General features: G+C 41.1%; 2 protein-coding genes across 4 annotated transcripts in view; both read right to left on the minus strand.

The window, feature by feature from the left end:
* Positions 1-27,543, minus strand: part of LOC138959088 (uncharacterized) — a 52,540-nt gene that overhangs the window by 12,364 nt on the left and 12,633 nt on the right. The window lies entirely within an intron of this gene.
* Positions 3,681-26,654, minus strand: LOC138959087 (uncharacterized). Of its 2 annotated transcripts, XM_070330437.1 has the most exons (11): positions 26,557-26,654; positions 24,641-24,787; positions 22,620-23,269; positions 15,801-15,906; positions 14,856-15,032; positions 14,126-14,235; positions 10,953-11,061; positions 9,985-10,161; positions 9,251-9,389; positions 7,667-7,787; positions 3,681-6,824 (listed from the first exon to the last, which is right to left on the minus strand). In XM_070330437.1, exons 1-11 carry the CDS (start codon positions 26,576-26,578, stop codon positions 6,612-6,614), a joined length of 1,971 nt encoding a protein of 656 aa, XP_070186538.1. In that variant the 5' UTR covers positions 26,579-26,654; the 3' UTR covers positions 3,681-6,611. The 2 variants fall into 2 exon arrangements, with proteins under 2 accessions (XP_070186538.1, XP_070186539.1); XM_070330438.1 differs by lacking the exons at positions 14,126-14,235; positions 14,856-15,032; positions 15,801-15,906 and having other exon boundaries at positions 26,557-26,653.

Genomic DNA, 27,543 nt, shown 5'->3' on the forward strand with positions numbered 1-27,543 from the left:
GTTTTCACGACCCTTCCCAATGACTACATGTGGAATTGTTACTTTACTTCGGATCAAAGATGGCAACCACCATGTTCCTGACTTCCCCAAAAGAGTGTTGGCGGGAGAAATGATGACTACAACTTCTTTATGAAGAACTCTGCAGAGAGTTTGAAATTAGAACGGATTTGTTTTCTTGCACCGTTTTAATAAGGAAAGATCCTGTTGAGTTATACTTTTTTTCCTTTTTTTTTCTCCGTCTTTACACCTGTTCCTTGTCCCGTTGTGGTCCCACACCGCCCCGTCTCTGCATTCACTGCTCCATCCACACCTGAGTTTCGTTCCGCTGCCAGACTTGTCGATTTTACAGACGCTCCAGGGGGGGATGTCGGGTCGCTGCGAAAGGCTACCCTCGGAAGATGACACTGCACTTCTGCTGAGTCACTTCGACGGTGTTCAGTAGTGGGTCTGTAAAGCTAACGGACGCAGCCCACTACCTACTATGCCCCCCACTAACGACATTGACTGTTAAGTGGACTGTAGCGGAGCCAGACAGAGTGAGCGTCCCTTCCAGAGAGCAGACCGCCACCACGTCCCTCCGTCGACCCCCCAGAGCGTCACACGTTGAAGACTGACAGCAGAAGTACTATTCAGGGAAGGATCGAACAGGAACACTGAGACCAAGGTCACCATGAGAGCTCCGGGCATGAAGGGACACAAGAGCAAGGACAATTTATAATGTTGGATGATTAACTGATGAGATGAGGATGATTATAATGATAATGCTTTGGATTTCCAATTTGGTTTGAGACTACGTGATGTTATATGAAGTCTTATATCGCGCGCGTATCTCCAGACTCGGACTCAAGACGCAGGGATCTATTCATGCCGTGTGAGATGGAATTTTTTACACAATACATCACGCATTCACATCGACCAGCAGATCGCAGCCATTTCGGCGCATATCCTACTTTTCACGGCCTACTATTCCAAGTCACACGGGTATTTTGGTGGCCATTTTTTTTTTTTTTATCTATGCCTATACAATTTTGCCAGGAAAGACCCTTTTGTCAATCGTGGGATCTTTAACGTGCACACCCCAATGTAGTGTACACGAAGGGACCTCGGTTTTTCGTCTCATCCGAAAGACTAGCACTTGAACCCACCACCTAGGTTAGGAAAGTGGGGAGAAAATTGCTAACGCCCTGACCCAGGGTCGAACTCGCAACCTCTCGCTTCCGAGCGCAAGTGCGTTACCACTCGGTCACCCAGTGACAGGGCAACACACTGCGCTTACTGTCATAATATATCCTGGCGTCAACCAGGCTCGAGAACTTCCGCACCTGCGGTGTTGGTCAGGTAAACAGAACCTGAGCACCCTCAAAGTCGCACTCGTTAAGTGAATGACACTCGGCTGTGTGATCCCAGCCTTCCCATGGGAACCATAGCACTTCCACTGAGTTGAGTTATACTTAACGTTGGAGTAAACAACAACATGCTCCATTTTTAGTGCAATAGCTGGCCGTGAAAACTTGGTGGAAACCTAGCTCTCATTTTTTGTTTGATTAGAAACAACAATTTTATATATCTTGCGAGCTCGATCTCCTTATGTGTTAAAATGTGTATATGAAGTAAGGCTTGTTGGGATTTCTCAGTCTACTGTCAATGTACTCTACAAGTATTAACAGCTATAGTGTTTTCAGCGTAGCAATAGGGTCCGATATTTAGACGAGACAAGTATAATGCCGACAAGTCGAAGACAAGTCGCATTATACTTGTTCGAGTCTAAATATCGGACCCTATTGCTACGCTGAAAATACAATAGCGATTATATAGCTGTTCTGACCTTGATTTGTTGTTCCAAACTTACAAAATGACAGTTTTTGCGTCGATGCGCTGATCTCAGGTTTTGATAGCAGACGCCGTTTCTTATGCGCATTAGTTTTGCGCAGGCGCCACACTGACTTTGGAAAAAAACTCGATTTGACAGCACAGCTGTTAAACAGCTTTTTGTTAGTTCATTCGTATTCAACAAAAAGAAGTTTGAGTTTTTTTAATTTTGAACAAGACTACTTATGAAGAAGACCAAAACACAACATCAACGGAAAACTAGAAACAACTGAAGAACTAGGATGCAACAAGGGGAGGAGAAGAGAACAGCTAATCCGTACAACGCGAGCAGACGACAGCGAAGTTTGGGTGAATGGCATTTATACTTGTCTCGTCATGAAGCGACCTCAGTTATAAACGACTACATGAATGTTAGTGCCATGGGTTGTACATCAATACTTCAGAGGGGAAGTGGGGTATTTAGTGTGGAGTTACGAGATAAGAAAGTCGGCCATTTTTGCCAATATGCTTTTGGATATTGGCAAAAATGGCCGACTTCCGTAGCATTATGCTTTGATGATCGGAAGAGACCATCAAATCACAGCCCCCGAATTCCCCCACGTGTCCATCAGAATAGCTCTATATATATATATATATATATATATATATATATATATATATATATATATATATATATATATATATAAGTATAAATCCGCCTTTAGGACGACCATTGTAAAAAGGGGTTTTATAGCTACCGGTGCTATATCCGTTGTTTTTAAAGCAATATTAATAAAATTTTGTAATTACATTTGCTAATTGACCTACACCCGACTGTCATGAATTGAACGTGAAAATCTGTCAAGATTAAGATATAGGTGTTTTGCATGGTCGCCTTAATGAAAATAATGCAAGAGTGGGGGTTACGGCGACACGCCTTTTCGGGTAGCTTAGGGCAACCAATTTATAAGGTATATTAAGGCGACCAGTATTTGTATATTTTGTTGTTCACAAAGTTTTGTAAAGGGCCTAGAGCCATAGGTTATGCACTTAAAAATGTCCAGTTATTATTATTATTTTAACAATTTTAATTGTCTTCTTCTGCGTTCGTGGGCTGAAACTCCCACGTACACGCGTGTTTTTGCACGAGTGGAATTTTACGTGTATGACCGTTTTTACCCCGCCATTTAGGCAGCCATACGCCGCTTTCGGAGGAAGCATGCTGGGTATTTTCGTGTTTCTACAACCCACCGAACTCTGACATGGATTACAGGATCTTTTCCGTGCGCACTTGGTCTTGTGCTTGCGTGTACACACGAAGGGGGTTAAGTCACTAGCAGGTCTGCACATAAGTTGACCTGGGAGATCGGAAAAATCTCCACTCTTAACCCACCAGGCGGCAGCGACCGGGATTCGAACTCACGACCTCCCGATTAGGAGGCCGACGTCTTACCACCACGCCACTGCGCCCGTCATTTTAATTGTCATTTAGTTATGTGCTCAAACTCTGCAGTTCGCGCTTTCGAAATCGTTATTATTTAAGGTTCCTGATGCTTTGTGTTGAGTGTAATCATGGCTGTTTCATCACTAATTATTCTGTTGGCAGTTTTAATAAACAGTTCAAAACGTGCAATAGATTTTGTGTATGAGTTGTGACAGAAAAAATGATAGATGCTTTCATCAGTGTTGTTCCCAAGTCAGAAATAAAAGGTCACTGTTTGCAAAATTTAAACATATCAATAGGAATGCCTTGTTGTAATGTTAACAGGCAGATGTAAGCAAAGTACATCACAGAAGAAAAACATATAACAGGATGTACATATACACACATTAACACATACAATGCAAACTGCGATAAGTCAACGAATGTGTATTTGTTCAACAGCTCATTTATTTGTCAAAAACAAGAATAAAATTATACACATACACCTTCAGCAATGATGTTTTAATGTGCGCACTTGTTCTTAAATCGCTTCCCTACACTTACCATATTGTTCGAGTCCAAAACCTACTATACTTTGTTCAGTAAGGGAGATTTGACAAAAGGGATGTTGTACAGAGTTGCGAGTGGGACCTCTCTGTAGAGGGTAACAAAAACGGGAAAAAAAGACAACTTACAAGTATGTACAAGAATAAAGTTCTTGCAAAGAATACACTTGCAAAAGGTCTATTGTTTTCAGGTAATGGCAGAAATGCACTCAATGCTGGATTGATCTGGGGCCCTACTACACTCTAAATGAACATGATGGGAATTGCACACACTCACTTATTTGAAACAGTTTGAGAACGGCATTCAAATGTTCTGTTTTGAGAGTTAGCTGCTGTGATCATCTTTTGTGTGCTGAATGAACTGAAAAAGTAAGCTGTTATGGGCTCTCAGTGTGTTCTGCATGATCTGTCAATGTTCTAAATGCAGAACGCTTTCAATAGTCTTGCCGACGTTCTTTCCAGAACAGCACAGTGAAAGTCTGCTAAGATCACAATAAATGCTCTATAGTTTACAGTACACTAATTGAGGTCTTTTTAAATCTCTGCCATGAAACAATTTGAGAACACAAAAAAGTAATTTGACCACTTGCAAGTGTACGGTTCAGATTACCAATGATCTGTTTGAAAGAAAAAATATCGTGTGCAGAATTATGGCACACATATTTTGGTAGTCTTACATTTCACCTAATCATTAACAACATAGAGATCCATATTTAGTATGTTTAAGTTATCTTTCATGTTGAAATCATTGTAAATGTTAGGGCAGAAATGATGTCATAAACACACAAGCTACACCAAGATACCTCAAATTGAAGAAGATTAATGAAGCACAGAAACAACAAATTTTAGTTAAAATTTCAATCAAATGTACACTATCAAGAAAACAATCGTAATTGAGTAGAATCAGAACCAGTGGCCTTTTGGAGAGAGTTACTAAGCCCTCTTCCAAGCATAACATTTTTGGCAAAATAAAGTCAAGACAGAAGAAAATAAATGGCATGCATTTACAATGCAACAGGATTTAATTTACCCCAGAGAAGTGAAACAAATACAGATTAAAACAGAGAACAGTTCTTTGAAATTATTTTGATGTACATGATTGCATAGATTAACTGTGTTGTTTGCAATGTTGATCAATGCCACACACAAATTGACCACTTACAGAATTCATGTACATACATATCACAAACTGGGAAGGAGCGTGATTGACAGTTTGAACTGTGCATGGTATTACAAATTACAATGCTATATTTACTCTGTCATTAGAACTCAGTATTAGAAGCAAAACATAAAACAAATGTCATCGATTTCAAGACACGACTGACAACTTTTAAAGCAAAATGATATAAAATGATTTGAAATTTTCAATGAGAAATAAATGATGACATTATTGTAACCTATTAAAAAAGCTTAATTGTTTTCTATTTATCCTCCAGAATTAGCTTCCCATCAATTGAACATGAATAACAACAACAGGCACTTGTATTGTGGAGAGGAAGTCTTATTATAATACCTTACAACCACTCATCTCAAAAGGTTATGAGTGCAGTCACTGGAGGGTAGTCACATGCTTTGTGCGCCCTTCAATTACTGCATGCACTCAAAATATTACATTTCGTTTTCACCAGTATCGCTATAACATTAACAGCGATCGTTCAGCGATTACTAACTCACAGTACAAAAGAGGGTTTGAATGGGAGATAATGGGCAATGCAGAACTCTTGAATAGATTAGTGACGATCCAAGTGATCAGGCTTGTGTCAGACTGCTTTGATTAGTCTGAGATAGAACACCTGATTGCATTTTCTGCTCAGCTCTGTTCCGGTCATTGCAGAGGTATCTGGCGTCCAAATATTTAGAGTGTACGAGGCACACTTTTGTCGGTCAACATAAAATGTTTAGTGCGTGAACTTTTTACTCTATGAAATAAGCCAAACACGCATACATTTGTAGTGGATTTGACCAAATTTGTTCATAGTACCGGACCTTGCATAATAACACAAACCAGGCCTCGGTCGAGTCTCAAGTGAAATTCTCCTTTATCCGATACTGACAACGATTTTCAAAACACATACTTGATATTCTTTAGTTTAGCTGCCGAGATTGAACCAGTACACATCTGTCATGGGTGATTTTACATACACACATACTCTTTAGTTTAGCTGCCGAGATTGAACCAGTACCACCCAATGATTGCTTTCTGCTTCTTGCCATTCACACAGTGTCAGTCTGGCTGGTTCACCATCCATTCTTGCGTTAAAAAGGGTAAATCCAAAAACAAAGAAACTGCCAGCGTTTTACCACGAAGGGCCATATCAGGGCGGTGCTGCTTTGACATATAACATGCGCCACACGCAAGACAGAAGTCGCAGAACAGGCTTCATGTCTCACCCAGTCACATTATTCTGATTATTCTGACACCGGACCAACCAGTCGTAGCACTAACCCCATAATGCCAGACGACAGGCGGAGCAGCCACTAGATTGCCAATTTTAAAGTCTTAGGTATGACCCGGCCGGGGTTCGAACCCACGACCTCCCGATCACGGGGCGGACGCCTTACCACTAGGCCAACCGTACCGGTCAGAGCTCAGTGACAAGAAGAAAAAAGAGTTGGTGAAATCAAAGGTGTTCAATGAGCAAAAACATACAGAAGGAAGGCTGTTCTCTTAAAACGTTTTATGTTAATGTAAATCCAATAACAAACGTTCCAACAACCTACCTTTCTTGTTTTTTGATTTTAAAAAGGGTAAGCCTGCCCACAATCAAGTTGCGCATTAGAACAAGCAGGCAGCTTCATGGCTGCAGCAACCCTTACTTCATTAGAATGTTTTCTTTGTAAGTGTCTGATGAGCACACTTTGAAATTGGCCACAATATAGGCAAGGTCGTTTCGGTTTCTTGGAAGAAATGTTTGGCAGTCCGTCTGAGGCAGGTGGCAGTCCATTTGAGGCAGGTGGCAGCTCATCTGAGGCAGGTGGCAGTCCGTTTGAGGCAGGTGGCAGTACATCGTGTTTGTCTGGTATTTCTGAAAAAAAACAAAATATGCAAAAAATCCTATTACAAAGTTTTCAAAGATCAAAGCAGCTCTACCCAAGAAAAAAATGAAAACTGAACAACGCTTCTTGAAGAATAACCATGTGATCATATTAGGCATAACCAAAACCAATATCAACGATTATGAAAAGTGATCGCTTCCTGGAAATAAAAGCCCAGGTTCAGATCTTTATGTTCACAACAAAAAGGAGCATGGTAAAAATTTCAAAATGGGGGAATGTTGCAGCAGCTTAACTGAACATTTAGTAACTTTTGCCTGGTCTTTGCAAGACTGGTGAATAACGTGTTTCACAAATATACAATTTCCCTGGAAACCATGGACTCCCAGCATTTTCCTTAGAAACAAATGAAGCTGCATAAGGCAGAGATGCGTGTGTGTGTGTGTGTGTGTGTATGTGTGTGTGTATGTGTGTGTGTGTGTGTGTGTGTTTGTGTGTGTGTGTGTGTGCATGCATGTGTCAGACATGAGGTGAGGAAGCTTTTGAGACCATGTTGCCAGTTTTGGTGAATGCTATTTTTAATTGCTGTCCAGTGTTGTTTTCAAAATTGATGTTTTTTACATTTAGTCAAATTTTGACTTAATGTTTTAACAAAGATGGGAAAATGTAGAGCATGTACAATTCTGTCCACACGAAACTGTTTTCTTGATAGTACACTAGTTGATTGCAACTGCATATGCAAATGTCCTGAACTATAGTCTATAGACAAGTCTTGCTTCTGGCTCAGGAAAGCTGAATTTTAGGTAAATTGGCAAATCATGAAAGGTTGCAGTCATAGAGTCACTACTTCTCAGTTTCTTTCACGGACTTTTACCTTGGCATGTTTTCTTCCTTTTTGCAGGTGGTGACAGCATTGAGTAGTAGTACATGTAGCTTGAAAAAGGTGTGCCATCAGAATCAGAATCACTCTCCGGATCGTAACTGTAGTCTTCATCCTAAAACAAAATATTCACAGTTAAGTTATAGTGATGTCTCTGGCAAGGCGGAACATGCCATCATGTGAAACTCTTTTTTTTATTTTTTATCTAAACATCACAAATGAAAGCTCAAAACGTATTTGTCAGTAGATCTGGAAATCTGGTCATAGGTCCTTTTGAGTAAAACTAAAAGTACTTGGAGGAAGGAGAAAAAATTATCACATTCACACTATTTGACTTGTAATGCGTGTGTGTTAAAGCCCCAGTCCGTCCCAAATGGTTTACAGAACGATTCAAATCTTTTCATGAAAAAGCAGTTCTAACCTTATCGAACACACTTGCAATAGCATTTAGTGAATAGCATTAAATGACACAGTTTTTTTGTTTAGCTCGAGTAAACCACACACCTGTTTTCGTGGTTAATCTAACCCCTGAGCCATCGTGAACCCATGTGATCTACTTTCCCTTTTTTTCTCACAATTTAGTAGTCAGTCCTTGATTTCAATGCGACTCGCTGTATCTGCCATGGCTCGTTATCTAAAACGCAACAAATGGCTGCGAGTCACACGAAGTGAATGGTGTCGGCTGACCGTTCAAAGAAACTGGCGACATGCTGAACATTCGTCTGCTACGAGAAACACGTTTTGCAGGACACGCTTCAGGGCTAGTTTTTAAACTTTAAAATCTTCGAGTTTTACTGATTTTGTCTTAATGAAAAAAGAATTATTTAAGAATATTTGTGTAACAAGCTGTCAATTTATTAGTATAAGTTAGGTCTAGCGCCAAAACGAGCCATCCCATTGTCTGATCAGACAATCCGGCTGGCCACGCAAAAATAAATTCGTTCATAAGTGCTCGCTCTTTTCGGAGGGCACCTACGATGTTCTCAAGTGGTGAGTGTTGAAATGCAAGGGTGTTTGTACTGTGTGTAAAAGCCTGACAGTGTCTGTGATGGTTTACGGGAAGCTGCGTGTGCCTTTAAATTCAACAGGGGACCTAGGTTGATCAAATGTCGTCCTAAAGCTCTAATCATGCAATACTTTTCTTATTTTCAGTCGCCCTAAGGTTTGGTGCTTCTATTTAAATCTCAAATTGCTTAACTTTGTCATAGAGTGAGACTGCAAGTCGCCCACTCGGCCACTATGGTCCCATTAATAGTCGTGTTCAATGTGCTTTTGACACAGATCATCATAATGGTCCCGACTCTCCTCAATTATGCGCTTATCTTGTGTCTTTTCTGGATTACACAGATACTGAAGTAAAATGCAAAAAATCCTTAAAATGTGACCCTCCACCACGAAATGAGTCACATGTCACCTCGCGCGGTTCTGCACTAGGCTTAATATAAGTCCAGGGAGTGTCTGGTAACAGTTTGTGGGTCACCTTAATCACAGGCTTATAAAGTTAAAAAGTCATCCGGAGAGTCAAATTCAGGAAGTAGGTAACCCGTGAGTTAGTTCAAATCGCGAGGCTTTTCGTACCTGTCATCTCCAGATGAGGCTGGTTTTATCGGTACATCTCCAAATGAGGCTGGTGGTAGCGGTACATCTCCAGATGAGGCTGGTGGTAGCGGTACATCTCCAGATGAGGCTGGTGGTAGCGGTACATCTCCAGATGAGGCTGATGAGAAATAAATCAGGTCATCTTTTTACTGACACAAACTTTGAAAGGAATTCCTGTTCACGAACCGCCTTTTTCTTTGTTGTTGTTTTTACATGATGGAAATTGAGCTTTCCACGCTTTGAACAGATCAATACAACTGATCTCGTTTCGTCACTTCATACGAGACTCGCCACGTCATGTCACAAAAGTAGAAACTCAAGAAGTTTAAGAATTGTAAGGCGGCCTTCTGTCATTTTCAAGGGTACCAATTTGAAGCCAATATTTATTAACCAACATGAACCGTAGCCTACCGTACAGTCTAACAGTGTGAAATGTGAATGAGGGTCGCATCAGCAACTTTAGCCTATTCATTTCACCCTCCGGATGGACGGTCTTATCAGACACTGATTTAGTGATAAACACGTAGTATCGATGCAGGCACACTCATTTTCGCAAACAAGCAGTTGCTTCATAAAATAGGTACTTAACAATTGTGCAGCAAGCTGGTTTTAAAAGTGCATGCATGTTCTGCTGTGCAGTGACTTGAATGAGAAGCATTTAACAAGGGTAAAAGATCAAATACGGTGATGCCACACGCTGAAGAATAACATACCTGGAGTCCTGAGCTGCTGCTGAAGGACAGTAAGGTCGGTGGGAAGCTGGACATTGTTGGGAGACGTAAGACGAGACACAGACTGCGCTGGCAACATCATTGCTTGAGGTGCCAAGGCAACGGGGTGCCAACCAGCCATCGAGAAAACCAGACTTTGCTGACTTGTTGTAACCATGCCTGTCAAACAAGTACAATGTATATCACAATGGGCACAAGTCTGTTTTATGTGGGAAAAAGTATAGCCAGTGTTGTTGCCAGCCTAAGAAGACAATAGGTCATTTGGACCTCCCTAAAAAAAAACCAATAAGTCCAAATGTCCTGGCTTTAAAAAAACAATAGGTCCAAATTACCATGCCGTAGTATTATATTGATGAAATTTCCGCTGTTTGCGCCGTTTTCGATAATTAGGTACACCGGCTGGAACGGGTATTTCCGTAAACGCAGCCTCGAGTGTCAATGACGACAAACACAGAGTCAATGACGACAAACACAGAGTCGGCACCGAGTGCATTTTTCACTCGTAGCAAACATGAGCATTTCGATCGGGGTTTGTTTTCCGACTTTGCAACTCCCATTCCATTCATTGCAGACCTTGTCCGCCTTGTACGAATATGTATCGGTCAGTTGACCACCAAAACGTAAAAACTATCGGTCCATCGACCGGACAAGGCTAGGTCCAATGCGTCAAATCAGAAAGGAATGCGTCAGAGACCGAAGACCAAGGCCTGGCAAGAACACTGTATAGCATGTTAAATTCTTTACACAAGAAACTGTTTCCTTGATAGTACAATAAATGATTGCAACTTGACTAGGAAATGTCCTGAACTATAGACCAAGTTGTGGTTTCTGGCTCAGGAGAGTTGAATCTTAAGTAAATTGGTCATCCATGAGTTAAGTAAATTGGTCATCCATGAGTTGTCGCAGTGAGTGAGTTACTACTTCTCACAGTTTCTTTCATTGACTTTTACCTTGGCAAGTTTTCTTCCTTTGTGCAGGTGGTGACAGCATAGGGTAATCGCAGGAAGAAGGTGTGCTATCAGAATCAAAATCACTCTCCGGACGGTATAAGTCTTCATCCTAAAACAAAATATTCACAGTTAAGTTAATGTGATGTCTCTTGCAAGGCGGAGCATAGAATCATGTGGAACTTTTATTTAAACATCACAATGTAAACCCCAAAGAGTATGCGTAAGTAGATCGGAATATCGAGTCAAAGGTCCTTTTCAGTAAAAGGACTTGGAGAAAGTATGAACACATTCACACCATTTTTGACATTATCATATATATACTGTTCAAAAAAAGAAACGCATAGCTTGTAATATTTGGTTAATTTAGTTATATGGCTACAAGGATATCCACCAAACTGCAGAAAATGTTTATCTGGTCGTCGACCTTTCGTCCATTGCCACAAGTGAGCTCTGCACGTGACGCATGCGTTATCAGTGGCTACAATGTCAAAATTGCTCATTTGGCATGACCACTCGTCATGCTTCAGTGTAATCTCGTGAAACTCGGGGAATATTGAGCTCTCACCATGTCTTCCAAAACCCATAAAAGCGGATTGTTCGCCACAAAGAAATCAGACGACAATTCAGCGACGAAAGATGGCCCGATTGAGCAGAGAAGACCGCCAAATTGCATTGGGTCGTTTACAAGCAGGCCAAAGTCAAAGTGCAATCGCCAGGCACTTCCACGTGTCCCAGGGCACCATCAGTAGACTGTGGGTCAGGTTTCAAGCCACTGGCTCCGTTGCTGACTTGCCACGAGCGGGAAGACCAAGGGCGACAACTGCTGCTCAGGACCGTTTCATACGGCTCCGCCACCTCCGGAATCGTTTCCTGTCGGCCTCATCTTCTGTCCAGGCTCTCCCCGGGCCACACCGATTATCGGACCAGACCGTGCAGTACCGCCTGCATAAAGCTGGTTTGAGAGCTCGCAGACCTCACAGAGGAGCTGTCCTCACCCGCCGCCATCGCCAGAACCGAGTGCAGTGGGGCAACCAGCACCTTCGCTGGACCGTCCGGAATCACTGGAGACACGTGTGGTTCAGCGACGAGTCCTACTTCCTGCTCCAGCGACATGATGGTCGGAGGAGGGTCTACCGGAGAGTAAACGAACGTTACGCGCCCAACTGTGTGGATGAGGCACCCATTCATGGTGGTGGAGGCGTCATGGTGTGGGGGCGATCAATACCGCTGGAAGGAGCACCCTGGTGCACGTCCAAGGGCGCATAACTGCCCAGCGATACGTGGAGGAAATTCTGCGCCCACACGCCCTTCCTCTTCTGGCTGACCAGGATGCCATATTCCAGCAGGACAACGCTCGCCCGCACACAGCACGACTCACCACCCAGTTCCTCACCGACCACCATGTCCAGGTGCTTCCCTGGCCATCCATGTCGCCAGACATGAACCCGATAGAACACCTCTGGGATGAATTGGACAGACGTGTGCGCAGGCAAGAAGAAGCGCCAGCAAATCACCGCGATCTATTGCAGGCACTTCAGGAGGAGTGGGACACCATCCCACAGCAAGATATCCGGCATCTGATCCAGTCCATGCCCAGAAGGTGCCGGGCAGTTGTTGCTGCTCAAGGCAGTCACACCCCCTACTGACTTGACAGCCTCGGCACCCAATCGTATTGATTGACTGATTGATTTGAAGATGCAAATGAACTGTGTGTGCATTCAACTGTGTCCATACCAAAATTCAAACAAATAATCTAAATATTGGATTTTCTGTTATTTTTTTCGAAAAATAAAACAAATTTGGCAAGTAGCAACTATGCGTTTCTTTTTTTGAACAGTATATATAATATGCGTGTGTGTCAAATTCCACAGGGGAGCTAGGTCGAACATATGTCATCCTAAAGCTCCAATTCAGCAATTGTACAATACTTTCAATGTATTTTCTTTCGCCCTAAGGTTTGGTGCTTCCTTTCAAATCTCAAATGTCATTTTAGTGACAACCCAGATCCAATTCACCAAATGTCGCCCTAAAGCTCCCATTATACAATACTTTTGATTAGGGCGACCAAAAATATAACATATATTGTGCTAAATCCTACAGGGGAGCTAGGTCGACCAAATGTCGTCCTAAAGCTCCAATTGTACAATACTTTCAACTTATATTCTGTCGCCCTAAGGTTTGGTGATTCTTTTCAAATCTCAAATTTCATTTTTACTGACAACCCAGATCACATTGCCTATCAAGCAGACATACAAGCTAATGTCGACACATGCTTCCAGACAAATTTGCAATAACAATAGAACCTTTTCCCATAATACCATGGCAGCTTAGTACACCTGCCTTTCCTTGAGTCTCCACAATCATCATTCTGATTATTCTGAGACTATGATGCATGCTGGGTGTGTTTCTGCGGGTTGCATTGACCCGAGTTGGACATTGGCGTCAGGATCAAGTCCAAGCATGATTTTGAGGGCATATGTACTCAGAATACTGAATAGACCTCAGTTTAAAATCTCATCCCAAAGAGTAGTGAGACACCGCCCTCCATGTGGGGTCAAGTTAACAGCAGTGTACAACTCAGACAGTCACTTATCCAAGTACTGCCTAGGCTCGGCATTGCTTAACTTTGTCATTGAGTGAGACTGCAAGCCGCCCACTCGGCCACTATGGTCCAATAAATATTCGTGTTAAAATAAATGTGATGCTTTTGACACAGATCATCATAATGGTCCTGACTTGCCTCATTTATGTGCTTATCTTGTGTGTTTTTCTGGATTACACAGGTACCGTAGTTAATGTCCAACTATCCTAAAAATTAACAGTTTCTTGGTGGTGAATGCAAGTACGTGTAAGAATGTTGTGCCTTTTACATACTTTCTTTTTATTCTAAATTCAACCAATATACATGTGTATGTGTTAAAGCTTACAGGGGAGTTAAGTCGACCAAATGTCGCCCTAAAGATCCCATTATACACTACTTTCCACTTAGGATGACCATAGTATTTGTGCTTCCATTGGACTGACAATAATTACCCCCGGGGGGGGGGGGGGGGGGGGGGGTGTGGCGGGGCCCAATTCCCATTTCCTGTGAAAAGTTAAAAAAGTCATCCGGAGAGTCAAATTCAGGAAGTAGGTAACCCGTGAGTTAGTTCAAATCGCAAGGCTTTTCGTACCTGTTCATCTCCAGAAGAGGCTGGTTTTATCGGTACATCTCCAGATGAGGCTGGTGGTAGCGGTACATCTCCAGATGAGGCTGGTGGTAGCGGTACATCTCCAGATGAGGCTGATGAAAAAAAATCAGGTCATCTTTTTACTGACACATACTTTGAAAGGAATTCCTGTTCCCGAACCGCCTTTTTCTTTGGCCCAGCTGAGGATCCACCTCTTTGTTGTTGTTTTTGCCTGATGGAAATTGAGCTTTCCACGCTTTGAACAGATCAATACAACTGATCTCGTTTCTTCACTTCATACAAAACTCGGTCACGTCATGTCACAAAAGTAGAAACTCAAGAAGTTTAAGAATTGTAAGGCGGCCTTCTGTCATTTTCAAGGGTACCAATTTGAAGCCAATATTTATCAACCAACATGAACCGTAGCCTACCGTACAGTCTGACAGTGTGAAATATGAATGGGGGTCGCATCAGCAACTTTAGCCTATTCATTTCACCCTCCGGAAGGACGGTCTAATCAGTCACTGATTTAGTGATAAACACGTAGTATTGATGCAGGCACACTCATTTTCGCAAACAAGCAGTTGCTTCATAAAATAGGTACTTAACAATTGTGCAGCGAGCTGGTTTTAAAAGTTCATGCATGTTCTGCTGTGCAGTGACTTGAATGAGAAGCATTTAACAAGGGTAAAAGATCAAATACGGTGATGCCACACGCTGAAGAATAACATACCTGTAGTCCTGAGCTGCTGCTGAAGGACAGTAAGGTCGGTGGGAAGCTGGACATTGTTGGGAGACGTAAGACGAGACACAGACTGCGCTGGCAACATCATTGCTTGAGGTGCCAAGGCAACGGGGTGCCAACCAGCCATCGAGAAAACCAGACTTTGCTGACTTGTTGTAACCATGCCTGTCAAACAAGTACAATGTACATATCACAATGGGCACAAGTCTTTTTTATGTGGGAAAAAGTATAGCCAGTGTTGTTGCCAGCCTAAGAAAACAATAGGTCATTTGGACCTCCCTAAAAAAAAACAATAAGTCCAAATGTCCTGACTTTAAAAAAACAATAGGTCCAAATTACCATGCCGTAATATTATATTGATGAAATTTCCGCTGTTTGCGCCGTTTTCGATAATTAGGTACACCGGCTGGAACGGGTATTTCCGTAAACGCAGCCTCGAGTGTCAAAGACGACAAACACAGAGTCAATGACGACAAACACAGAGTCGGCACCGAGTGCATTTTTCACTCGTAGCAAACATGAGCATTTCGATCGGGGTTTGTTTTCCGACTTTGCAACTCCCATTCCATTCATTGCAGACCTTGTCCGCCTTGTACGAATATGTATCGGTCAGTTGACCACCAAAACGTAAAAACTATCGGTCCATCGACCGGACAAGGCTAGGTCCAATGCGTCAAATCAGAAAGGAATGCGTCACAGACAAAAGACCGAGGCCTGGCAACAACACCGTATAGCATGTTAAATTCTTTACACAAGAAACTGTTTCCTTGATAGTACAATAATTGATTGCAACTCGACTAGGAAATGTCCTGAACTATAGACCAAGTTGTGGTGTCTGGCTCAGGAAAGCTGAATTTTAAGTAAATTGGTCAACCATGAATTGTCGCAGTCAGTGAGTTACTACTTCTCACAGTTTCTTTCATTGACTTTTACCTTGGCAAGTTTTCTTCCTTTGTGCAGGTGGTGACAGCATAGGGTAATCGCAGGAAGAAGGTGTGCTATCAGAATCAAAATCACTCTCCTGACAGTAGTCTTCATCCTAAAACAAAATATTCACAGTTAAGTTAATGTGATGTCTCTTGCAAGGCGGAGCATAGAATCATGTGGAACTTTTATTTAAACTAAAACATCACAATTTAAACCCCAAAAGGTATTTGTAAGTAGATCGGAATATCGGGTCAATTTTTGAAAAAGGACTTGGAGAAAGTATGATCACATTCACACCATTTTTAACATATATATATATATACATGCGTGTGTGTTAAATCCCACAGGGGAGCTAGGTCGATCGACCAAATGTCATCCTAAAGCTCCTATTGTACAATACTTTCAACGTATTTTCTTTCGCCCTAAGGTTTGGTACTTCCTTTCAAATCTCAAAAAAGTGTTGTTGTCTGATGTTGATGTCGTGTACCAAAAAGAAATAAAAACGTGTATAAAAAAAAAAAAACTGAAAAAATAAAATTCTCAAAAAAGTAATATGGTCAAGGCTCAGGAGGTGGCTTGAGTGCAGAAATCACCAGTTGGCATTTTTGACTGCGATTCTAAGGTTGAAGATAAAGAATTAATGAAATCAAACTGTTGTCACTTGTTCTTATATAATCAAAGCTTCGTGTGATGACATAAAATGAGTTAAACTTGCTTTCTGTCATTAAAAAACAATTTTTTTTAATGAAAAATCGACGATCGTGGTGGAAGAAAAACGTGACAGACATACCTGTGTGTCACTTCAGACGGCATTTTTCACCATAACAAGATCGAACCAAGAGTCAATTTATTGATTTCCGAATTCTTAAAACGTTATCAATTCCTATTGACGTTACGTGCGTGTCAAATATTTGTTCGTTTCTTGTTTATATAGAGCGTCATCAATCGTGCTCAAACACAACGCGTGGTGTCATGTTTGGGTGATAGCGATCGATGTTAACTTGAAAGAAATATCCGCATCCAACACACGTGATTAACCTCTAATCTGAAAGATTTTATGTTTTAGTTCTTGGATTAATCAGCAAGCGAACATTTTAAACTCTGATGCAGCAAGAAATTTACATTGATTTTGCGGAAGCGATATGGTGTCAACAAACCGTTGCGTTTGGACACGAAAAAGGAACAATGTATGTGTATTTTTCACTCCATTTTTTTGGAGATTAATCCGGCATGGAAGTGAAAACCACTCCAATTTAGAATATTGCGCCATTTGAAGACAAAGCGCGCGATGGACGCCGAGGATAGGCCGAAAAGTAAGATTTTTATTTTGGCGTCATTTGTTGAGTTTGTGCAAATCCAGCGAAATTATGGATAGAATATGAAGTAATGACCACATTAGGCTTTCGAGTGCTGAGTTCTGTTTCTCTGATAAAACTAGAGATCCTGTCTGAATAATTGTGCTTTCATCAACACTTTCCTTCGTTCCTACATTTGTCAATTTTTGCTTTGTCATGTGCATTCATGCCGATCATGTGGTGTCACTGTTGCGTTTTTGGTTTGATAGAGCTAAGTACGTTTTCAACCATCAATGATGCATCCCTTCATGAAATCACTTCGTGAAGTACCCCTAAAAGTCATTTACTGCGATTTACAAGATACGTGGTTGATATTATAGGATGCAGGAGATCAAACGCAACTTTACACCAAGTCCGAGGTCGTCAGCGTTATGTTTAAACTCGTTCAACTAAATGTCTTCTAACATACACTAATTTTTGTGGCAGATTGAATACTATGCATTAACATCATCATTGGGTCTGAACTTGTAGACCCTTATTGTGTCTGATCGCCGAGTGCTAGTTTTATGTCCAAACATAACTTGACGCTATGCACAGTCGATCTCTGCTGCCACGGCTGGTGTAATGTTAGGTTTGGGCACTCGGTTTTTTACTTATTTTATTTTTGGTAAAGAAAAACAGATGTAGAATTTAATATTGATATTATCTGTTTCAAATAACTTTCCCCCCCATAGAAACCACGTTTTTGTTGTAGTTAGTGTGATCCATGTCCAAACACAACATAACACATCAGTGTCAGCTTGAACTGTCACAGTGTTGTAGTGTAATATTGAGTTTAATTGTTATAGTTTCTTAGTCTATTTTCATCTAGCTTTCCTTTTTATCTAGCATTTTGTACAGGTAAATGTAGACTATACATTTTTTCCTTTTAATTGGTTTGAACATGGTCTTAAGTTATGTTTGGGCATTTTTTCATGGTACAAAAACTTTTTCTAAGGTTGCCCCTCACCTATTCAGTAAACTTAGCTCTGTAGCAGCCTTTTATGTGCACACAATGGCATCTGAATTGGATGGCTTACTTACACCCATAGTTCCAGAGGATGTAATTTTATCTTTTGTCACGGTGTCATGTTATGTTTCATGGCGTCATGTTATGCTCAAACAGCAAATTTTCTGTGCAAACATAAAAGATTAAGTTTACACATCAGATTATTTGGTGGCTAATAATTACCTACCATCGCTGCATGTAGATAGCTGTCCTCCTGTTCTTTCATTATGTTTGGTTTTGCCACTTTAGCCTGATTAAGGCTGTGTCACGGCGTCATGTTATGTTTCATGGCGTCAAGTTATGTTTAAGTGTTTTAATTTCAGAATAACTTTTTCTAAGGTTGTGACTTGGCTATGCAGTTAACTGTGCAATGTAGCTACCAACGCTATGCACACAATGGCTTCTGAATTTGATATTTTATTTGCATCTATAGCTCCAGATGATGTAAGTTTATCTTTTGTCACGGCGTCATGTTATGTTCAAGCATGGCTACTTTTTCTTTTTTCCCTCTCATTTAAAGACAAGGTAACACATCCACTTTTTTTTTTTTGGCAAAGGAAATAATGTATGTAACAATGTTTTATTATTATTTAATGCCAAAATGATTGATTTGGGCGTGTTCTTGGTTTAATTTTTGGCATTTTCGGGTATTACGCAGCATCCAGTGAAGGATGGCTCTATTATTGATTTAATTTGATGACTATAATTAGTATTTTCATTATGATATTTTGGAGACACACAAACATTATCTATGTTTTCTGTTTTGGACTTAGTATTGATAGTATTTTGTCTTTGAACTCCATGCTGCATTTTGACTTAGTGTTTTGGTGTCATGTTATGTTTAAGCAATTTCAAGCTCAGGTATTTGACCCAATTAGAGATTCTTACCTGCTTATCTTGTTTGTATTGATGGATGTGTGGTCTAGCAATAAAGAAACACCACCAACATTTCTTTTTGTTTGTTCTTGGATCATTAAATTGCCTGAATCTGAAATTGTGATGGCGTCATGTTATGTTTGAACATTGATATTATTTTTGTAAATACATCTAAACGATGGCTCAAGTGTGAAAAACATTTTTCGTAGAAGTTTCGCATGACCATACCTAGTAAATTGTCAGGAAATTGTCAGCTTGTAATAACATTGAAATTTGTTCTTGCATGTCACACTCATTGGAGTCACCTCCAGAGCCTTGACCATATGTCATTTTTTTTTAGTAACAACCCAGATCCAATTCGCCAAATGTCGCCCTAACGCTCCCATTATACAATACTTTTGATTAGGGCGACCAAAATTATAACATATATATATATATATATATGCATGTGTGTTAAAGGCACAGTAAGCCTCCCGTAAACCATCACAGAGCTCCCCGAGCGTCTAAATACAGTACAAGCATACTTCCATTTGAACGCTCACCGAACGGGAACATCCTGGCTGCTTTCTGTCGAGCGTGAGACATTTTCAAAGAATTTATTTTCGTAGACTTGTTCCGTTAACAACAACGGCGCCTCGTTTTTGCGCTAGACCTAACTTTTAAAATCTAAATAATAAATTGACAGCTTGTTACACAAACATTCTTTAATCATAAAAGAATTCGTTTTTCATCAAGACAAGATCAGAACAATTCGAAGTTGTGAAAGTTTAAAAAAAAGAAAAGCCCGGAAGCAGGGTCACGCAAGGGTCGTAGCAGACGACGGCCGGTTTATCAGTGCAAATCGCCGTTCCTCTCAACAGTCAAAAGCCATCGCGAGAGTTCTTGTGAACCACAGCCGTTGTTTCGTGCATAAAAAAAACGTGCTATTGTAGATAAGCTCACGTCGAGTCGCATTCAAATGACTAACTATGACGACTGCATTGTGAACTGGATCACACGGGTTCACGATGGCTCAGGGGTAAGATAAACCACGCAAAAATAAATTCTTTGAAAATTGTTCGCTCTTTACGGAGGGCACCTAGGATGTTCTCAATTGGTGAGTGTTTAAAGGAAATGGTGTTTGTACTGTGTGTAAAAGCCTGACCGCATCTGTGATGGTTTACGGGAGGCTTACTCTGCCTTTAAATCCCACAGGGGAGCTAGGTCGACCAAATGTCATCCTAAAGCTCCTATTGTACAATACTTTCACATATTTTTTTCGCCCTAAGGTTTGGTGCTTCCTTTCAAATCTAAAAAAAAGTGTTGCTGTCTGATGTTGATGTCGTGTACCAAGAAGAAACAAGAAGAGCAAACGCTCGATCGAGTCACTTTCGCAGTTCTGAATATTATATGAGGCATCAGATGGACAGGAAGAAATTGCTATTCACAACACAATGAGTCACGTTCACATAAAATTTGAGCCCGGTCACTTTTATAGTTTCCGAGAAAAGCCCAACGTTAAGTTGTGTGTTGCCGAACAGAAAAGGCTAGTTATCTCCCTTGTTTTTCTGATAACGTTCGTAAAAGGCTACAGATGTAAATACTTTGATGTAAAGAATAATCCTACAAAGTTTCAATCACATCCGATGAACTTTGTCAAAGATATAAAATGTCTAATTTTTCCTTTGACGCTGACCTGTGACCTTGAAAAAGGTCAAAGGTCAACGAAACCATCGTTAAAGTGTAGAGGTCATTGGAGGTCACGACTAAACAAAATATGAGCCCGATCGCTTTGATAGTTTCCGAGAAAAGTCCAACGTTAAGGTGGTGTCTACGGACGGCCGGCCGGACGGCCGGCCGGACAGACTAACACTGACCGATTACATAGAGTCACTTTTTCTCAAGTGACTCAATAAAAACGTGTATAAAAAAAAAATCTCAAAAAAGTAAAATGTCATTTTAGTAACAACCCAGATCCAATTCGCCAAATGTCGCCCTAAAGCTCCCATTATACAATACTTTTGATTAGGGCAACCAAAATTATAACATATATATATATATTGTGTTAAATCCTATAGGGGAGTTAGGTCAACCAAATGTCGTCCTAAAGGTAAAGCTCCAATTGTACAATACTTTCAACTTATATTTTGTCGCCCTAAGGTTTGGTGATTCTTTTAAAATCTCAAATTTCATTTTACTGACAACCCAGATCCCATTCTCTATCAAGCAGACATACAAGCTTATGTCGACACATGCTTCCAGACAAATTTGCAATAACAATAGAATCATTTCCCATAATACTATGGCAGCTTAGCACACCTGCCTTTCGTTGAGTCTCCACAATCATCATTTTGATTATTCTGAGACTATGATGCATGCTGGGTGTGTTTCTGCAGGTTGCATTGACCCGAGTTGGACATTGGCGTCAGGATCAAGTCCAAGCTTGATTTTGAGTGCATATATGTACTCAGAATACTGAATAGACCTCCCTTTAAAATCTCATCCCAAAGAGTAGTGAGACACCGCCCTCCATGAGGGGTCAAGTTAACAGCAGTGTACAACTCAGACAGTCACTTATCCAAGTACTTGGCTAGGCTCGGCATTGCTTAACTTTGTCATTGAGTGAGACTGCAAGCAGCCCACTCGGCCACTATGGTCCAATAAATATTCGTGTTAAAATAAATGTGATGCTTTTGACACAGATCATCATAATGGTCCTGACTTGCCTCAATTATGTGCTTATCTTGTGTGTTTTTCTGGATTACACAGGTACTGTAGTTAATGTCCAACTATCCTAAAAATTAACAGTTTCTTGGTAGTGAATGCGAGTACGTGTAAGAATGTTGTGACTTTTACATACTTTCTTTTTATTCTAAATTCAACCAATCTATATATGTACGTGTGTGTGTGTTAAAGCCAAATGTTGCCCTAAAGCTCCCATTATACAAAACATTCCACTTAGGCATAGGGCGACCGACAAGTATGGGTTATATGAAGTCTTATATCGCGCGCGTATCTCCAGACTCGGACTCAAGGCGCCGTGTGAGATGGATTTTTTTTACACAATACATCACGCATTCACATCGACCAGCAGATCGCAGCCATTTCGGCGCATATCCTACTGTTCACGGCCTATTATTCAAAGTCACACGGGTATTTTGGTGGACATTTTTTTAATCTATGGCTATACAATTTTGCCAGGAAAGACCCTTTTGTCAATCGTGGGATCTTTAACGTGCACACCCCAATGTAGTGTACACGAAGGGACCTCGGTTTTTCGTCTCATCCGAAAGACTAGCACTTGAACCCACCACCTAGGTTAGGAAAGGGGGGAGAAAATTGCTAACGCCCCGACACAGGGTCGAACTCACTTCCGAGCGCAAGTGCGTTACCACTCGGCCACCCATTGGTGCCTTTTCTCCAATTTCATTAGACTGACAACATCGACCTAGAGGTGGCTAAATCCCATTTCCTGGAAAGTTTAAAAAATAAAAGCGGTCAATTTTCGTCCTGATATGGCTCTGCGTAGTCGGCTGGACGTTAAGCAACAAATAAACAAACAAAAACGGTCAATTTCATAATGGAGGTAACCCGTGAGTAAGTTCAAAATCACAATGCTTTTCGTACCTGTTCATCTCCAAATGAGGCTGGTGGTATCGGTACATTTCCAGATGAGGCTTTTGGTAGCGGTACATCTCCAGATGAGGCTGGTGGTATCAGTACATCTCCAGATAAGGCTGGTGGTATCGGTACATTTCCAGATGAGGCTGGTGGTATCGGTACATTTCCAGATAAGACTGGTGATAGCGGTACATCTCCAGATGAGGCTGATGATAGCGGTACATCTCCAGATGAGGCTGGTGATAGCGGTACATCTCCAGATGAGGCTGGTGGTATCGGTACATTTCCAGATAAGGCTGGTGATAGCGGTACATCTCCAGATGAGGTTGGTGGTATCAGTACATCTCCAGATAAGGCTGGTGATAGCGGTACATCTCCAGATGAGGCTGGTGATACTGGTACATGTCCAGATAAGACTGGTGAAACTGGTACATATCCAGATAAGGCTGGTGATACTGGTAAATCTCCAGATGAGGCTGGTGATGGCGGTACATCTCCAGATGAGGCTGGTGATACTGGTACATCTCCAGATAAGGCTTGTGATACTAGTACATCTCCAGACGAGGCTGGCAATACTTGTACATCTCCAAATGAGGCTGGCAATACTGGTACATCTCCAGATGAGGCCTGAGGTACCAGTACATCTCCAGATGAGGCTGATAAAAAACAAATCATATCTTTTAACTGACAGAAGCATGTGTTGCATATATATATATATTGTAATACAGACCTTGGGACCTCAATTTTGCCATGGAGTTTAACAAAAAAAAAGCTACGTGCATTTTCAGAAAAATGAGAGTACTCCACATAACTTTTAATCATTCATTTCAAACATGCTGCACACACCGTCATTGATAAAAAAAAAAAAGATGGAAATCTTTGTTGATTTTTTCTTTAAGAGAAGACCTAATGTCATTAGACATCTGTTTCATCATTGCTGTAGCCTTCTTGCAGGAACACTTAGACTTCTGCGCGATGTTTAAGACAGGAAACACACTTTTGACAGCTTGTAAAATCACATCTGCTGTGCTCAATGACAAATTCATTTTCACTATCAGCTCGGATAACATCGCTTTGGCATGTACTGCACCCTGTTCCTCGGGTAGATCTTTTGCAAAAGACAAAGTCTGTGATGCTCCTCATGCTGGCAGCGGCTTTTCTTGGTGTTGTCAATTTCAGGATCCCTATGAGTCTAGCTTTGACATGCAGTGTCTATCGATGTCAAACTTGGAAAACATACGTTGAAAGGAATTCCTGTTCCCGAACAGCCTTTTTCTTTGCTCCTGCTGAGGATCCACCTCTTTGTTGTTGTTTTTGCATGATAAAAATTGAGCTTTCCACGCTTTGAGCTGATCAACGCAACTGATCTCGTTTAGTCACTTCATACGAGATTCAAAATGGCCATAGTAACAGGTTGTTTTTTTACACTAACTGAGTGAACCGAAAGTAGAAACTCAAGAAGTCTAGGAATTATTTCTCTTTTTTTCCACAGACCGTATCAATCGTAATTTAGAAAATCAAGAGTACAAAATATGGCAAAATCTTACGGGTTCCCTTTTCTGTACTATAAATAGCAATAAAATGATCACAAGATCAAGAAGGGGCATTTACAGGCTTCATGGCCTATCTAATACTAATGTACATTTGAAACTTAGTCAGGTATAGATTACATTCAAAAAGCAGAGGGGTGGACTTTTTCTTGGGTTCCTACCATTGTAAGTTTTTGTTAAAACTTTAAACAATTAAAGTAAAGGTTAATGTATTGGCAAAACAAAGACGAGAACCGAAAAATGCCACACTATGAAAATAAGTATGATAAAATGAAGTCGCAGTAACACTAAGCTTTCAGTTTTATGGGAAAAGTATATATTTCACGACGTTACAAAAACATATTGAACGGAATTGCCACCACCAAGGAATATGATAGCCATGCCTTCAACCCTATTCAACGAAGAGGAAATCTGTATCTGTCAAGTCAATGCTGGTGTCTTGATTACCGCTTTACTGCTTTAAAGAAATGTGCCAACCTTGTGTTTTTTCTTCTGTGACTCGACGGCCTCCAGCTCCTCTTGCAGTACCACAACTCGTTTGGACAGCTGCTAGTTGCGGAATGACAGACTGTCGACCTCCTGCTGGTACTTTCTGTTCCATTGTTCCTTCTCTTTCAGGTGCTCCTATACAACAGGCACAAGAACCAATTGTATTTATGGTCAGTTGACAAAGCCATCTACTTTCAGTACATTTGACACTTTTCAACAATTTAGTCTTATGGTATGAATATTCTTCAAATGGCAAACAATTTTCTAATTACATTCAAAGTTATTCTTATAATTATCATATGTTAAAAGGCTTTTCTGGTTAATGTTAATTGTAATTCAATCAAGTTTGCGTTTTAATGAAACAGATCCTGTGATTGGTCAGAATGCCCCAACTCATTAAAAATTACCGGTCATTAAATAGAGCTTAAACAATGACCACGAGTTGATTAGTGGAAAATAAACCACGAGTGGGTATTTGCAGCCTCTTGGTAATTCACGAGTGTGCGGAGCAGGTTGTTAATGAATTTTTTAGCTAGTGGCTATCGACAATTAGTCACCGGTAATTTGTAATGAGTTGGGACATTCTGACCAATCACAGGATCTGTTTCATTAAAACGCAAACTTGATTGTATTACAATTGTCGATAACCACTCGCTAAAAAATCCATTAACAACCTGCTGGCGAGGCGTATTGATACAGCCTCAACTAGTCTCGGTTAGCTTTGAGGGTCATTTTACAAGTAGGAAATATGAAGGCCAACGAAATACCGAGACCATAAGGTATGCGAAGTGATGACGTTGAGTACGTGACGTAAGTTAATGCATGAATTCTTCCGGACTACGTCAGTCAATTCCAAAGATCGCTTTTGTGATGAAAAGAATTTGTTTTAGAGTTTGCTGTCCAGAAACCCGTCAAAAAAGAAGGGAAAATGTGTGTGAAAGAAAACAAAACAGGAGCAGAGTGATACGATAGGAATACAGAGACATTTCTTGGGACTTGACCCTTGCAGGTAGGTGGACTGAAAGTAGTGTGTGAACAGAACAGAACCAATTCTGTCTGTTTACAACCGCATGAAAGCAGGAAAGAGATTGTCGTCAGATTCAATTACAATAACATTAACATGCTTCCATTTGAAACTTCTCGGTCTTCATCGTGGATTGACGCCCTCCCAAAGTCTAATTGAAGCCCTCCGTCGCTTCGCTCCGTCGGGCTTCAATTAGCTTTTGTCGGGCGTCAATCCCCGATGAAGACTTCGAAGTTTCAAATGGAAGCATGTTAATCACTTAATGTGTAACTGAACAGGTGGGGGCCTCATCAGATCAAAAAGCTGTGTCTGGCAAGAACCGTAGTGAAGGCATTACATCCGCATCAAAGCGACGAAGGAAAGTGTCCATTCTAGCTCTGCCCTCTAAAGTCAAACAGCAGTAAGTCCACTCATAATAAAGCCAAAATGAAGTATTGCCAGTCATAATTATGATAATATGACTGGCAATACTTCATTTTGGCTTTGATTTTTGTTTGTATGTTTGCTTAACGCCCAGCCGACCACGAAGGGCCATATCAGGGCGGTGCTGCTTTGACATATAACGTGCGCCACACACAAGACAGAAGTTGCAGCACAGGCTTCATGTCTCACCCAGTCATATTATTCTGACACCGGACCAACCAGGCCTAGCACTAACCCCATAATGCCAGACGCCAGGCGGAGCAGCCACTAGATTGCCAATTTTAAAGTCTTAGGTATGACCCGGCCGAGGTTCGAACCCACGACCTCCCGATCACGGGGCGGACGCCTTACCACTAGGCCAACCGTGCCGGTTTTTGGCTTTGAAGGGCAGGCTAAAGGTAGTCACTTTGATTAATTGGAAATAATTCATGCAAGTTTTTGTCTTAGCTTTTCTTACCTGAATTATTGCGTAAAGCCATGAGGACCACTCATCCTCCTACCTCTGGTGTAATGAGGGTAGTAGTCCATTTTTGCCGCAAGTACCTGGATAAAAAAAAGCATACACAATAAAATATTTTGTGTTGCCTCAACGTGCATGTCCACCCCCCCCCCTCCCCCATGTGACCATCTTATCAAGTTGCAGATATTGCTAGTGGTCAGTGTGTTCCCAACACAAATGTGACAAAGGGGTGCTGGTTTTTGTTTTATTAGGTTGAACTTGAAGAATTTTGTAGTAATGAATGTTTTTTGTTCACATCAATTTTGACTCGGTTTAAAGACTTTCATCTGGAATGTTCATAGATCAACCCATAAAAGTTTATCAAATTCCCTTACCAATAAATACACTTTAATTTTCCATGACCAGTGGCTGAACTTCTGTAACACTGACATTCAATTACAATAACATTAACATGCTTCCATTTGAAACTTCTCGGTCTTCATCGTGGATTGACGCCCTCCCAAAGTCTATAGTAATTGAAGCCCTCCGTCGCTTCGCTCTGTCGGGCTTCAATTAGCTTTTGTCGGGCGTCAGTCCCCGATGAAGACTTCGAAGTTTCAAATGGAAGCATGTTAATCACTTAATGTGTAACTGAACAGGTGGGGGCCTCATCAGATCAAAAAGCTGTGTCTGGCAAGAACCGTAGTGAAGGCATTACATCCGCATCAAAGCGACGAAGGAAAGTGTCCATTCTAGCTCTGCCCTCCAAAGTCAAACAGCAGTAAGTCCACTCATAATAAAGCCAAAATGAAGTATTGCCAGTCATAATTATGATAATATGACTGGCAATACTTCATTTTGGCTTTGATTTTTGTTTGTTTGTTTGCTTAACGCCCAGCCGACCACGAAGGGCCATATCAAGGCGGTGCTGCTTTGACATATAACGTGCGCCACACACAAGACAGAAGTCGCAGCACAGGCTTCATGTCTCACCCTGTCACATTA

This window comes from Littorina saxatilis, linkage group LG2 (assembly GCF_037325665.1).
Source record: "Littorina saxatilis isolate snail1 linkage group LG2, US_GU_Lsax_2.0, whole genome shotgun sequence".
Lineage (NCBI taxonomy): Eukaryota > Metazoa > Mollusca > Gastropoda > Littorinimorpha > Littorinidae > Littorina > Littorina saxatilis.

Coding starts and splice junctions, on each gene's coding strand:
- LOC138959087 (XM_070330437.1), bottom strand. CDS start 26,578: ATGGCTTTACGCAATAATTCAG. Junction 24,788..26,556: donor GGCTTTACGCAATAATTCAG/GTAAGAAAAGCT, acceptor CCTGTTGTATAG/GAGCACCTGAAAGAGAAGGA. Junction 14,236..14,855: donor GCAGCAGCTCAGGACTACAG/GTATGTTATTCT, acceptor TTTTTTCATCAG/CCTCATCTGGAGATGTACCG.